At 41.1% G+C, this 14,798-nt stretch overlaps 1 protein-coding gene across 2 annotated transcripts in view; it reads right to left on the reverse strand.

Annotated features, from left to right (window-relative positions):
* ANAPC1 (anaphase promoting complex subunit 1) overlaps positions 1–8,534 on the reverse strand; it is a 100,380-nt gene extending 91,846 nt beyond the window's left edge. For both annotated transcript variants that reach the window (XM_060117038.1, XM_060117037.1), the window contains exons 1-7: positions 8,284–8,534; positions 5,789–6,025; positions 4,628–4,789; positions 2,704–2,755; positions 2,036–2,136; positions 1,376–1,458; positions 191–264 (exon numbers count right to left, since the gene is read on the reverse strand). In XM_060117038.1, the coding sequence (XP_059973021.1) occupies positions 191–264; positions 1,376–1,458; positions 2,036–2,136; positions 2,704–2,755; positions 4,628–4,789; positions 5,789–6,001 (685 nt within the window). In that variant the 5' untranslated portion in view covers positions 6,002–6,025; positions 8,284–8,534. The remainder of the gene's footprint in view (positions 1–190; positions 265–1,375; positions 1,459–2,035; positions 2,137–2,703; positions 2,756–4,627; positions 4,790–5,788; positions 6,026–8,283) is intronic.
* Between the last annotated feature and the right edge of the window lie 6,264 nt (positions 8,535–14,798).

The raw sequence follows: 14,798 nt of genomic DNA on the forward strand, positions 1-14,798 counted from the left end.
TGTTAAAACAATTAATACCAGGGTATTCAATGAATTAATTAATATGAATTATTTCCATAATAAGAGTTATATTTAAATGCTTAAATTATTTTTATAAAACAAATCTAATTTTCATAAGCTCCTTTATTTCCTCCCCAGCCCCAAACTCAAAAGAGAGAATACATAAAAGAATTTATAAAAATACACTTACTTCCAGATTTACAAACAAGAGGTGTAATTTCATCTAGTGGATGCAGCATGCTGAACATGGTGGGTAAAGGTTCTCTAGTAAAGAACAAATAAACAATCACCAACACAAGATGACTCCATCTGTGCACAAATTTTGTACTTTCCTTGCAAAGAAATGTCTTCTGCAGATTACACTAACAACTAGAAACCTACCATCTCAAAAAGCAACCCTCTAAAAACTTTTGACCTACTGTTTTTCACAGTATCTTCTATTTTATTCCTAGAAATCTTTCCTCTTATGCAGGGTAAATTTGCTCACGCGCACACGCGCACACGCACACACGCGCACACACACACACACACACACGGAACTCAGTGTAGCCCAGGGAGTATCTGTGAGCAGCAGTCAACACCTTTCAGAACAAACAGAGTAATGGGCATAAGGCAGTCTTTTTTTTTTTTAAACCTCTCTTAGTGGCAGTGTGTCTCTAACAGCTAGGAAAGAAATTTAGTCTTCTAGACCTATTGACAAAAGAGAGTATTTAAAAAAAAAAAAAAAGAAGAAACACTTCAAGTAAATAAAATGGCTGCATTTCCTTAAGGAGTGACTGAAAAAAGGAAAAAACAGACCTTCTATCTAAACACAGAGAGAGATTAAAATCTATAAGCAATTTTCTTAAAACTCAGTGTCTACTACTTGCACCACAGTGACAGGTACTGTATGTTCCTGCCCTTCAACGAGCTCACAGCTGATTAGGGAGACAAAGTAAACACACTATAATTTATTACGCACCTAAGACATAAGAAGCCCTATGTCAGAGATTATATACATTAGCTTGTTAAATCACTGCATAAATCCTAAGAAATAAATGACAGTATTCTTCCTGTAACAGATAAGGAAACTAAAGCCACAGCTAATGATTTGCCCAAAGTAACATGATGGAAAAAATGGCAGAGTTAAGAATTGAGTTTTGTTATCTTTAAGCCAAGTGTTTGCTCAATTTTACTACTTGGGGAAAAAAGCTGTATATAATTAAGAGCCAAGTGAGAAGTAGAACTCCTAAGGGTACAACGCTGAAATGAGAGAAAAAGGCATCTACCTGTGCTGACAGCATGGAAATTATCATCATCCCAAACTTTTGGGGAAACAATTTTACCTTAGAACCAACCAAAAAAGGCCCAAGGAATCATATTCTGACCTGCATACCTGGGTGGGCCTGGAGGAACCTCATGTGAAGAGCTGCTTCGTTCGAACAACAAGCCATACTTCGTGGGCCAAACATTTGCAACCTATTGGGTAAAAGGGTGAGGAAAAAAACAGAAGTAAAAGAAACTATTCTTTATAACATGTTTTTACGAAACATTACAGAACATTAGATTTTCTTCCAATTTAATAAGAGTTTTGCAAAGTAACAATCATTAACTATAATTTTTTTAAGTAATTCTAACAAGTAAATCTAAGACAAAATCAAATCTAAGGAAGAGAAGTCCGACCTGAAATTCCTGCCAGAAGCTAATATCAGTACCAAAATGACAATGTGATTAAAGTGTAATAACAGCATTAGAGCATGAAAAAGATAATGAGAAACAGGAGAAAGACTAATATTGCTCAAGTGCTTGAATAAAACCAAAATGATTTCTTCTATGTCACTTAAACTGAAAAAAAACCTCTCAGAAAAGACTTCATAATTCACTTCACTAAATTTATTTTTAAGACAAAGGATGGAAATGGTAAGCCACTACAATTTTATTTCAGTAAAAATAACATTTTTGATTATAAGACATGAGAGTAGCAATACTTCTGAAACCAAATAATTCAAGAATATTCTCCAATAAAACACAAAAACACTGAAACACTCAAGTTTACCTGAAAAGGTAAAGAAGCTATGTAATCCTTTCCTTCTATGCTGTGCATGTTAATACATGAGCTTTGCAATATACATATGCATTTTTCTACTTCATCACTACCTGGAAAGAGAGAGTACAACAAGATATATGCATTGTTTTCAAAAAAAAATCCCAGTAATCATAAATTGCAATTCCCGGGACTTCCCTGGTGGCACAGTGGTTAAGAATCCACCTGCTAATGCAGGGGACACGGGTTCGAGCCCTGGTCCGGGAAGATCTCACATGCCGCGGAGCAACTAAGCTTGTGCAGCACAACTACTGAGCCTACGCTCTAGAGCCCGAGAGCCACAACTACTGAGGTCCAAGCGTCTAGAGCCCGTGCTCTGCAACAACAGAAGCCACCGCAATGAGAAGCCTACACACTGCAATGAAGAATAGCCCCTGCTCACCGCAACTAGAGAAAGCCCGCATGCAACAATGGAGACCCAACACAGACATAAATAAATAAATAAATGTTTTTAAAATAAATAAATTGCAATTCCCAACAGCACAAATTCTTTAATGCACAATATAAAAATGCTTGCGCTAATCCACCATTATTAGTGGCTTACTTATTTTGAATGAAAAAAATGAGATAAACATTCGGAATCATCATAAGATCAAATAAAATTTCAAAAAGAAACTTACTGTAGTCCTTTTCAGACTTATCCTGTGATATAATGAAGTCACACCACAATGCCTAAAATCAAAACAAAATGCTTACCTAAGAAAATTACATCTAAATAATAACCTATTAACTAATGGTATCTAAATAATAGTGTCACCTACATAACGGTCCCTCCTCATCAGCTCAACACATATACCATAGGAACAAAGAAAAATAAGATAAAATTAGACTAATTAATGATAACTATCTTAAGGAAAGATAAACTATGCTTTCAAATAAAAAGAAAAGGGAAAACAAAATCAAGAAACCTACTAGATAGAAGCGTTGCGGCAAAAGTGAATTCAAATAGTGGTTCAACCTATCGTAAACCCTATATCCTATACAAAGCTAAAGATAATCAGAAGAGTTGAAAATTGCCAAGCTATTTTATAATCTCCAAACTTACCTAATCTTATCATTCTTTGACTCTCCAGAAAGAATATTTAGAAAAACATTTCCCTTTCTTAAGGGCCCATCTTAAAAATATATATACAAACTAGGAAAAGCCATTAAACTTCACCTGGTATGCTTGACAATCACTTATTGAAATTTTTTAATGGCATTTTTATGTGTCATTTTAATTGTGGTAAAATATACATAACATACAATTTACCATCTTAACCATTTTTCAGTGGTATTAAATACATTCACAATGTTACATGAGGGGGAAATTATCAGCAAAAAGAGCACTGGCTTCGACACTCCTGGATGGAAATGCTTTCACACATGTTCTCAAATTTGGGAATAATTCAGTTGACCCTTCCTAATAAATTGTTAGAAGAGTACAACACTCATCGGGAAATAGTTCATGAAAAAAAAAAAAAGCAGTATCGAGGTATGATTTCAGTGTCTACAAATGGGGAACTTCACATGAGTAAAAAGCTTCTAAAAACCTCCTGTCAGTAGCCTAACAATTAATGCAACCAACATAAATGTTTTCATTTCTCCCCCAACTTGATATTCTAAAAACTTTCAGTAAGAAAATATGAAACAGTACAGTGAACATCTGTCTCACCTGAATTTTGCCGTACCTGTTTAAGGGCATTTGAGTACATGTGGAATTGCAGGGGGCGGGGGCTATTTGAAAATTGCACACATCATGACACTTTACCCCTAATCACTTCGTCATGCACTTCCTAAAACTAAAGATGTACTCCTATATACCCACAAAACCATCATCCCACCCGAGGAAAAATAATGTAATTTTCTTCTAGCACCTGATGTCCAGTCCATTTTAGCAAGTAATTCACAGGGTAATACCTTGGTGCCATGGTAATATCCTTTCACCCAAGAGTGTTAATATCCATTAACAACCCTTTTCTGAATCCGTTATTACATTGGAGGTTACAAAGTGGTGATTTTTTAACTCTACCCTTCTTTCTATATTTATTAGCTGGCATTCGTCCATAAATAAGGGTGTTCCTTCATTAACTTGAGATGAACTGCACGTCTTCCTAGAAAGGCAGGGCAAATGCTTAATTCCTTCCTTTTAATTACCGATTTTTATAATAGAGTTAGGTGTAATAGCCAACTGCAGTGACAACAAGTTAGTTTTTTTCTTTCTCTTCCTGATTATCACTAGGAACCAGATTTTTATTTATTGAATACTCTGCAATCAATTATAATCATCATGTGTTACAGTATTCTTTGTACCCTCAATGTCTTAGAAATTTTTATTGAGAATAACAAATTGAATTACTCAAGAATAGTGTTTAAAGACTATCATTAAATTGACAAAGGATGGTGTAAAAAAAGTGATGATACAGAAAACAAATGAAAGTTTTTAAATGGACACCCAGCTGCTGGGACCATTACACTGTTTTTATTATTTCTGTTAAATTTTAGGACAAAAAGTTTTTTAAGTGTTAAGTAGTCAATCAAACGCTAAAACTCAAATCAACTCACCTGTTGAACAGGACTGTCAACTGTAAACGCTTTATAAACGGCCAATGCCTGGCTTTTACTTCCTTTGCTCCAGATAACCATATTTCCAGCCACATAGAGTTCCTCATCGTAATCTACTTCTTCTCCAATTTCACTTACGCCTTTCCTTAACTGCCAGCTCTCCTTAAAAATTAACACATGTAGGACATGTTCAAGCACTTTTTTCCAAAGTATGGAGCAGGATTTATTAATTAAATCAAATAATCATTCAGAGACAAGTCTCCTACTCTCTCTTTGCCTGGGGAGTAAGACTCAATCTAAGCCCAACTCTTAGAAGCTTAGTGCCACTGACTGACAAAGTGGGGTGTGTGCATATGTGTATTATATACCTTACAGGATGTTTTATATTATACTACTCTATTATTTGCCCAAAATATAAACAAACAAAAATTATACCATATCTATAGATCCAAAAATGAAACCAACATGCTAGGGAAAGTAAAATGGTATATTAGGTGCACGGGGAAGTGATGGAGAGGGGGCAGGAAGGTGCACATGGGAATCACTGGGGGAGTTTATTCACAGGGTAGATTTCCCTGCTTCACAACTAAATATACATTCACCTTCCTTCCCTTGTCCCACTCATCAAAATAAATGGGAGAGAGAAAGGTTCAGATTTCTAACTACATAGACTTCCTCTCCCTGAGATTTTGGTATCCCAAATGGAATGAAAGTGGAATAAGGTGGGAAAGACTGATTTTCTGACACACGCTAACACCTCATTCTCCTATTTAAGAACTAGTACTCTGTCTACTTATGTGGCATTTTTTTTGTCCTCAAGAAACATGTAAGTCTTTTTGCAGCAGGGACCATTTCTAACTCTATCATCTAATAATCAAACAACATGAAATCTGGTCCCCACATACTGAGGGAAGAGAAAGAGGTTTAGAATGGACCATAATCATAGTACTTATTATAAAACCATGAGTTATACGTCTAAATTAACGGTTATGACAGCATAATACAATGAAGTCATTATTTTAGTCTTGACTGAAATTACCAAATCTTAACCACTACCCTAGAAGTAGCATTATACTCATTTCTCAGTTGCAGGTAGCCTTAAATTACAAGTAGATCACAACATTCTATGTTTCAAAAATACAATGGGAAACTTAACGGAACCTTCTGTTTCTCGTGGATCGTAACCTCCTGAAGGGATCCCACCAAGCCAGCAGCACCATCAGAAGACCATAACTCCGACGCTGGCTGCAGCTGGCGAAGCTGAAGGTTCAAAGCATTAGGGTGGTGCTTGCAGTGGTCTCGACCAAATGGAACAAATTCCTGCAAATCCCCGGCTGCAATCATTGTTGCCCTTTCTTCATAGAAGTTCGACATGGGTTCCAAATATCAACATTATTTCTGTATGAATTCAAACACACTCTGGTCAGCTTCTGGAGTTAAAACCAGAATAAAATATCATAAAAGTTTACAGAAGAGTCATTAATCCTTAGATGAGTGTCAATCCTATTACACTGTAGGTGTACAAGTAATTATAACATCAAAGGTCATTCCAGATCTGACTCTCAGGTGATTACAGTTATTGCCACATTTTAGTTGGAGACTGATCAGTAGACGGTTACCACTGAAGGAAACCACTGGGTTGAGACAAGCACTTATATCCCACAACACCTATCCTATGTTTCCTACTACTATATGCTAGTTTTTCCACACTTCACATATGAAGTACTTAGACAAGTTGTACCTTATAGTCCCATGACTGCCCGACTTCTCAACATTTAAGGTCATTTCTGTTCAGCTGTTGGAAACTCATTTGAAAAGCACACCTCAAGGACCACTGGCATATTGGAATGAAACAAAAAAAAAACCCACAAAAAACCACATATTACTTCTAATTTATCACAAGTTGAACTACTCATTTCAGCTGACCAATCCACAAAAAGACCTAATAAACTGTCAAATGTCACCAGTAGTTTTGACACCCCAGTCCACCTAAACATATGACTACAATCAATTCCAATTTGGGGTCCAAACACAGGAAACCAAGGCGTGAAGAACTCTGGCCATGGGATAGCCACACTTGCAGCAAATTTATGAGTTCTAGCTCTTAATTAACACAACCTATTACAGTACAGCTTTTCACTATAAAGACGTGGCTGAGCTGTGGGTGGAACCATGCCCCTTTACTTCCAAAACATTTCTACATACAGTAGTTGACAGCTAGTAAAATTCACTGTATAATGTGGTATATAAGGTGGATGCCAGTTCTCTCTCCAAGAAAACACCTACACTAAAAATGGATTTTGTGGCATCACATTTAAGCTACGATCCTCAAACACTGATCAAAACCAACATTTGACCACAGCACCATAGACAACTTTAAAGGGTTTGAAACGGCACTCACAATTAAAAGTTTAACTAAATTTGACTTATATTTCTCATCTGAGGTCTTTTTGGCATCAGTAGGGTTTTTTTCCTGCAGTATCTCAAAGCCACTGTAGTTCCTATGCAGCTCCTCTAGGGTCAAAGTTATTTTCCTACGAATTAAATGCTATTCCTGACATAACCATATGCCACAATCAAAACACTTTTATTCTCCTCCCGCTAAAATTCAGAATTGAAAAGACCTGAACTTGGAATATAATTAAAACAGTACCTTATAAAACTTACAAGAAAAAAATAAAATTCAGCTGGTCTTCCTATATTCTAGTCAACAGGATAACCAACATTAAAAAACTTGCGAGTTCATCCGACTTCAGTTGTGCAATTTTGAAATGTTATCCTATTAAAACTTTGAGAGGGGCTTCCCTGGGGCGCAGTGGTTGAGAGTCCGCCTGCCGATGCAGGGGACACGGGTTCGTGCCCCGGTCCGGGAGGATCCCACGTGCCGCGGAGCGGCTGGGCCCGTGAGCCATGGCCGCTGAGCCTGCGCGTCCGGAGCCTGTGCTCCGCAACGGGAGAGGCCACAACAGTGAGAGGCCCGCGTACCGGGGAAAAAAAAAAAAAAAGAACAAACTTTGAGAGAAAATTACAAAAGTACTAATTTTAGTTATTTTCACAGTACAACATCTTTTTGTACTAATTAAGGCGACACATTTAATACTTTTGCAATACCCCAAATTTTTATGTGTTTTTACTTATTAGGGGACAACATAAAGAGCTACAGATGAAAGTACTGTATTAAATTGATATGCTATAAAACAAGATATCAGCATTGCTTACTAGGAACAAAAACTACCCCTCCAGAGGTAACCATACAGTTGCCTCAAGAGTGAACCCAAATGCACACAGAAGACACCTTGAGTTGCGACTCCGCAAAAAGGCAGAGCTTCCCCGGCCTCTTTAGGGTCAGGTGAAACAGTCTAAGAGCCTGGGCCTCAGAACATCGTATCGGAGCGGCAAGGGGCTGATCTAGAAGCTGAGGCCCACACGGGACACCGCATTTAGCTCAGGAAGGAAGCCGGCGCAGAGTGGAGCAGGAAGGTGCACCCCGTAAAGCCCAGCCCACAAGCTTGGGTCCCCTTGGCTCTGGCGCCCGCTCAGGGCCCGCCCCGGGCTCCCAGCCCTCCGGGTCACCGCGCGCGGGTAGGCCTCGGGGCGCGTGAGAAGACTACCGGACAGGCGATGAACCACCAGGCGCTGCGAGCCCGGGCCCATACCTGTGTGACTCGGGACGCGTCAGGCGCGGCGAGCCCCGGCTGCTCCCCGGGGCGCGAGGGCCGAGGGGGCCCGAGGGTGGCGGCGGGGACGGTCACGGTGACTCCTCGGCCGCTGCAGCTTCTCATTCCCTCTCCCTCCCCTATTCCGGAGGAAGACTGGGCAGCAGCTGCGAACACGACTGCTAATGACAGGCAGGCATGCAGGAGAACCACTCAGGCGAGAGGTTCAAATGGACGCGTCCATGTTGACTTTCCCGTCCTGCTTCGCGCCGAGGCGGGGCTTCGCCGGGAGCGAGCGGCGTTCCCGCGGTCCTAGCGCCTCCGCAGTTGAACTAAGGAAGTGCAGGGAAGAATTTGCTGGGTATTTATTTGTACCTTCAGCCTGTACTGGGTGGGATAGGATCTTCCTGGCGTCCAGATCTTCTCCAGGTCATGTCAGTACGAGCCTGAACTGCCTCATAACTATGAATTAGAAGGTTTTCTGGCCAACTTCGCTCTCGCCTCCTGACCCCCAAATGGGAGGTATATGCCTCCAGGCTTGGGGCACGGTGGGGACTCTACTGATTTTCTCTCTTTACCAGTGCACTTTAACCTTTTGTGGGTCCGGACCTTTTGAAAAGTTGATGAAAGGTATAGAGGTCCTCATAAAAACGTTGCGTGTAATAATCTGATCTTCACAGAGACTTCCCCTAGCAATTCATAGATCCAGGTTAAGAACCCCAGCTTTACCCCTCCCTCCCTGTCTGTGGATTCAGCCGTACAATATCACACTTGTGGAAACTGTATAACTCTGTTGAGCTCTAATCTCCCATTGACTGGTGTCGCTATGTTAAAAGGATTGATAGGCGTCCTACTGCCTGAGAAATAAAGTTCAAATTCCTTATCCAGAAATATAAAGTTGCCTGAAACTTTGTCTTCACTCAAATTATCTCCTTAGGGTCTCCAAACACATCTTGCACTTCATGGTATCTTGGTATCTTGGCTCATTCTCATCTCTTTATTTGAAATGTCAACCTTCAGGGTTTAGTTCAAATGGCCTCTTTTCAGAAGGCTTTACTCCAACAGGAGGGAGCCTGCTGAGGACTGAATATTTGTGTCCCCTCCCCAAATTCCTATGTTGAAACCTAATGGCCTGTGTGATGATACTAGGAGGTGGGACTCTTAGGAAGTGCTTAGGTCATGAGGGTGGAGCCCTCATGAAAGGGATTAGTGCCCTTATGAAAGAGACCCCGCAGAGCTCCTTGGCCCCTTCCACCAAATGAGGACACAGCAAAAAGACGGCTGTCAATGAACCAGGAAGCACAACCTCAGCAAACACTGGATCTGCTAGCACCATGATCTTGGAGTTTCCAGCCTCTAGAACTGTAAAGAATAAATGTTTGTTGTTCATAAGTTTATGGTATAGCAGCCCAAAAGGATCAAGATAGAACTTAGTCTATCTTAGGCTTTGAGACCAAAATATCCCCAGACATCCCTGCCCTGAGGGTACACATGTGGTCAAATTAACAATCAGATTAACAATGCTCTGCCTTTATCTTTTACCTATTTCCTCCTACAGGGCGCCCCCCCCCCTCAGCCACTCCCCCTCTAACTCCTCTTCCTACCAGTCCTCTTCCTGACCTGGTCTTTCTGGGAGAAACAACATCAGGACATATCCCAGTTGCCTCTCAGCGTCTCTGAGTGCCACCCTCCACCTCTTGCCCCACCTCAGCCACCACCATGGCCTGACCATACATGGGCCCTCCTAGAGAAAGGGACACCATAGGCTGGTTCCACCAGCCCTGTCAGCCCCACTACCAGCCACTTGCCACAGAGGATGAGGCCCTCTGCCCTGGCTTTGCTGTGCCATCAGGCCATTGTCACACCCCTGGGGCACTGGCTTGGAGGGAACGCCTCCCCATGGGGTGTGCAAGCTGATATAAGCCCAAAAGTGTAGGGAGAAAATTTAGATCAAGGCAAATTTTGTTCAAGAGGAGCAAGGCAGGAAGGAGCCAGAGACATAAATTCCCTTTTCTTTTCCCTCTGGTGGACTGTTCTACAGCATGGTTGCTTTGCACAGACTGCCAGACGTCCTCTGTGGCTGAGTGGGCGTGCCTGCCAAGCAGTCAGCTGAGTTTTTGGCAGTGGCCAATGCAGTGCTTCTCATCCTTCCCTTGCCTTCATTCTCTCTATCGTGGGCTAAAGCATCAGCACTCATCAAATTTGCCTCCAGCTCTATATTTTAGAGAACACAGTCCACAAAGTGTGTCCTATGCTGCTTATTGTCCAGTCTGTGAATAGAGTTACTGAAAGGGTTCGCACAGCTCTTCCTCCTGGATGTTCCCTTGTCTGCCAATAAATTCTCTCAAGATGCCTCTCCGTGGCCTCCGCCTATGATGTTTTCCCAGGACTGGGGTTCCCTGAAACACAGGACTTTCCATTTTAAAACCAGACATCCCAAGCAAGCTGGGACCACTGGTCACCCTAATTTGCAGTCATAAGAGGCAGGTTTCGCATGCATTTGAGCAAAACCTTACCTTCTGGGACCTTGGGTAATGAACCCCACAGCATATAAAACACAATGTCTTCTCTATTCAAACGTCTGGCTAGCCTGGCTGGCCCAAATATGTCTCACCGGTATTTGTAAAAACAGTTTCAACATCGGGGCAATATACAGCACTGCATTGAACAAACAGGAAGTCTAAACATCTAGGAAGTTAGAGGTTTTTTTCTTTTAATCAAAGCTTGTCCCATCTTAAAGGGGAATTTACTTTCCCAGTTTTAAATTTTCCCTTCTCAAAGAGATGGTTTACAATATTTTGAGTCCACAATGTAAATGCTACTTTTTCAAATCTCAGTAACCTACTTTGCCCTACAAAAACACAACAATTTTAGAGAGCTGTAATTAGAGATTAAATTGAGAGTAGGTGCCATGTGGAAACTCAACTAGATTCAACTCTCTGTTTTACAGAGGCAACTCTGAGGTTCATTTGCTTAGTACCTTTTGTATTAAGTTCTCGCTTCCCAATTCTGATTTTACCCAGCAATATTTTACTACTTTAAGCCTCTGGATCTCTTGGCTATAGATGCTAAATTAGTAGGCAGCAAGACTTGAATTAGTGACTGTAATGGACTTTTTCATAGCACAGTGAGTATGTTGTTATATGATACTGAATGGGGGCATTAGCTATAAATGGCACCAAGCAGTCATTCCCTGTATGGTAATGTAACCAGCAACAACTAAGGAAATACTTTCTAAAATTCCTCCATGATAAAGGTATCCTTTTTTATTTTTATTATTTTATAAATTTATTTATTTATTTATTTTTGTCTGCGATGGGTCTTCGATGCTGCGCGCGGGCTTTCTCTAATTGCGGCGAGTGGGGGTTACTCTTCGTTGAGGTTCATGGGCTTCTCATTGCAGTGGCTTCTCTTGTTGCAGAGCACAGGCTCTAGGCACGTGGGCTTCAGTAGTTGTGGCACACGGGCTCAGTAGTTGTGGTGCACGGGCTTAGTTGCTCCACGGCATGTGGGATCTTCCTGGACCAGGGCTCGAACCTGTGTCCCCTGCATTGGCAGGCGGATTCTTAACCACTGCACCACTAGGGAAGTCCCGATAAAGGTATACTTAGCCATTGTGAGACTTTACCAGGTAAGGGTGGGTAGTTGAAGTTGGTAGAGAAAGAGGGACACCATATATTGAGAGAGAAGAATTACAAGGCTTGAATTCTCACTTGACTAGTTAATAAGTTCAGAGGTAACTTTGTATAGTATTTATATTCCCACCGCTCAAAAAAAAGGTGTGTGTGTGGGGGCTTTCCAATTTCCACAAGTGAATATGTGCTGTACATCATATCTATAGCTTTTTAAGAACTCTGAGCGGGGGCCTCCCTCGGGGGCCTCCCTCGGGGGCCTCCCTGGTGGCGCAAGTGGTTGAGAGTCCGCCTGCCGATGCAGGGGATACGGGTTCGTGCCCCGGTCTGGGAAGATCCCACATGTCGCGGAGCGGCTGGGCCCGTGAGCCATGGCCGCTGAGCCTGCGCGTCCGGAGCCTGTGCTCCGCAACGGGGGAGGCCACAACAGTGAGAGGCCCGCATACCGAAAAAAAAAAAAAAAAAAAAAAAGAACTCTGAGCGGTTTGAGATTTTTACCTTCCCTGCCTGCCACAGTTCCATAAATGCTGGTAGAAGCCAGAAAACTGCCGGGTCAAAGATGAAGAATAATTTGTTACTTACAGCAGAGCATCAGCATTTTTGTGCCAGTTCCCTGAGTCCAAATTCCCAAAGAGTGATGTGAAGGCTGGATGACATCTACATGCACCCTGGGTTGCATCACAGGAAAGAACAGTGAGCTTAGGAAACCCAAATCTTTAATAATAGGTAGTAAGAATGTCGGCCCTTGGTGCCAAGGGAGACACGATCTCCATCTTCTAAGGCTGTGAGCAAACCTGCCCTTTGCTCAAGAAGTAGACACTATCTCTATCTTCCAAGGCTGTTTCCTACACAAAGGAATGAGGGCAGACAGTGCCCCCCAAGCAACAAGTGGAAACATGAAAGACCCATGGAGAACTGTCTCCCAAAATGGCAAAGTATAACTTTCATTTTAATGAAACTTTATTATTAACTAGCACCCCTATCCAATATCAAAGTTTTTTCTATACAAGCAAACTAAAAGACACAGAACCCGGGACTTCCCTGGTGGTCCAGTGGGTAAGGGTCCATGCTCCCAATGCAGAAGGCCCGGGTTTGATCCCTGGTCCAATGCAGAGGGCCCGGGTTCGATCCCTGGTCGGGGAACTAGATCCTGCATGCATGCCGCAATGAAAAAAAAAAAAAAAAAGATCCTGCATGCCACAACTAAGACCTGGTGCAGCCTAAATAAATAAATAAATAAATATTAAAAAAAAAAAAGAAGACACAGGACCTAATTTCATAAAGGTTGTGTATTTGTCATCTCTTGCTGTGTAACGATATTACCACAAACCTAGTGGCAATGCACATTTATCTCCCAACTCCTATAGTCAAGAATCAGGCATGGCTTAAGTGGCTCCTATGATTAGGGTCTCACCAGACTGTAGCCAACATTTGGCACTGAGTCTTGAAAGATACTTAAATCAGTTGGGAGGCGTAAATAGGAAAAGTCATTTTAGGCAAAGAAATCGGCCAGGGACAAGGCTTGGAGATGACAAAGTTTATGACTGGTTTGCAAATACCCCAAGAAGTTTAGGAGTAGAGAAAATAAATCCAGGAGTATGTGCAGAAAGAGAACTAGCAAGCCAGGATACTTATTCAAGAATTATCTATGGACCACATCAAAAGGACAAAGAAGCCAACTCTAAGGGGTGCCACTAGCCTAAAGGAATAATTTGAGTATCATAAAAAACAATGATCTTGGGGACTTCCCTGGCGGTCCAGTGGTTACAACTCTGCACTTCCACTGCAAGGGGCATGGGTTTGACCCTGGTGGGGGAACTAGGATCCTGCATGTTGCATAGTGTGGCAAAAAAAAAAAAAAAATGATCTTAATGGATTAAAGCACATTAGATATGTAAAAATGTGCATTCATAATGATGCTAAACAAACAAACAAGACCTTGTTGATTAACAATGGAGGTTACTAGTGCACCAACTTGTTTCTCTGAAATTTGATAATTAAAGTGAAAGTATCCAGCACTTATTCAGTCCTTCCTCTGTGATCTCTGCATTTCCAGAATAATCAATGAGGGGAAAGGGACAAATAGGGAGATTGGGAATGACGTATACACACTATTATACATAAAATAGATAACTGGGAATTCCCTAGCAGTCCAGTGGTTAGGACTCGGTGCTTTCACTGCCAAGGGCCCGGGTTCAATCCCAGGTCAGGGAACTAAGATCCCTCAAGCCACATGGCATGGCCAAAAAAATTATTAATTAATTAATTAATTAATTAATTAAAATAAAATAGATTACTAATCAGGACCTACTATATAACACAGGGAGCTCTGCCCAATATTCTATGATAACCTATATGGGAAAAGAATCTAAAAAGAGTGAATATACGTATATGTATGATTGATTCACTTGGCTATGCAGCAGAAACTGACACAACATTGTAAATCAGCTATACTCCAATAAAAATTTTTTTTAACGAATAATCAAATGAGCTAGTGAGAGAAAGTTCTTTTTATAGAAGAATCCCAGGTAGTAAAGAGAATTACTGAAAGTATTAGAAATTCACTGTTCCCAGACTTAAGAGACATGCCAAAATGCAACGTGAGTACTTTTTTTTTTGGATCTCCTGACCTGAACAAGCCAACTATTAAGTGACATCTTGGACTCAAGCAGGGAAATTTGAATATGTACTGAGTATCAGATGATGTGAAAGGATTATTAATTTTGTTAAGTGTGATACTGGTGATTAAGTTCAAAAAAATCCCTATCAGTTTGAGATACAGATTAATTTAAGGGTAACATAATGTGTCTGGGATTTGTTTTAAAGAACTAAAGCCAAAAAAGACGGGGGTTGGGGGGAGGGAATACATGAAACTAGGCTGGC

This window comes from Mesoplodon densirostris, chromosome 14 (genome assembly GCF_025265405.1).
Source record: "Mesoplodon densirostris isolate mMesDen1 chromosome 14, mMesDen1 primary haplotype, whole genome shotgun sequence".
In the NCBI taxonomy this organism is placed as follows: domain Eukaryota; kingdom Metazoa; phylum Chordata; class Mammalia; order Artiodactyla; family Ziphiidae; genus Mesoplodon; species Mesoplodon densirostris.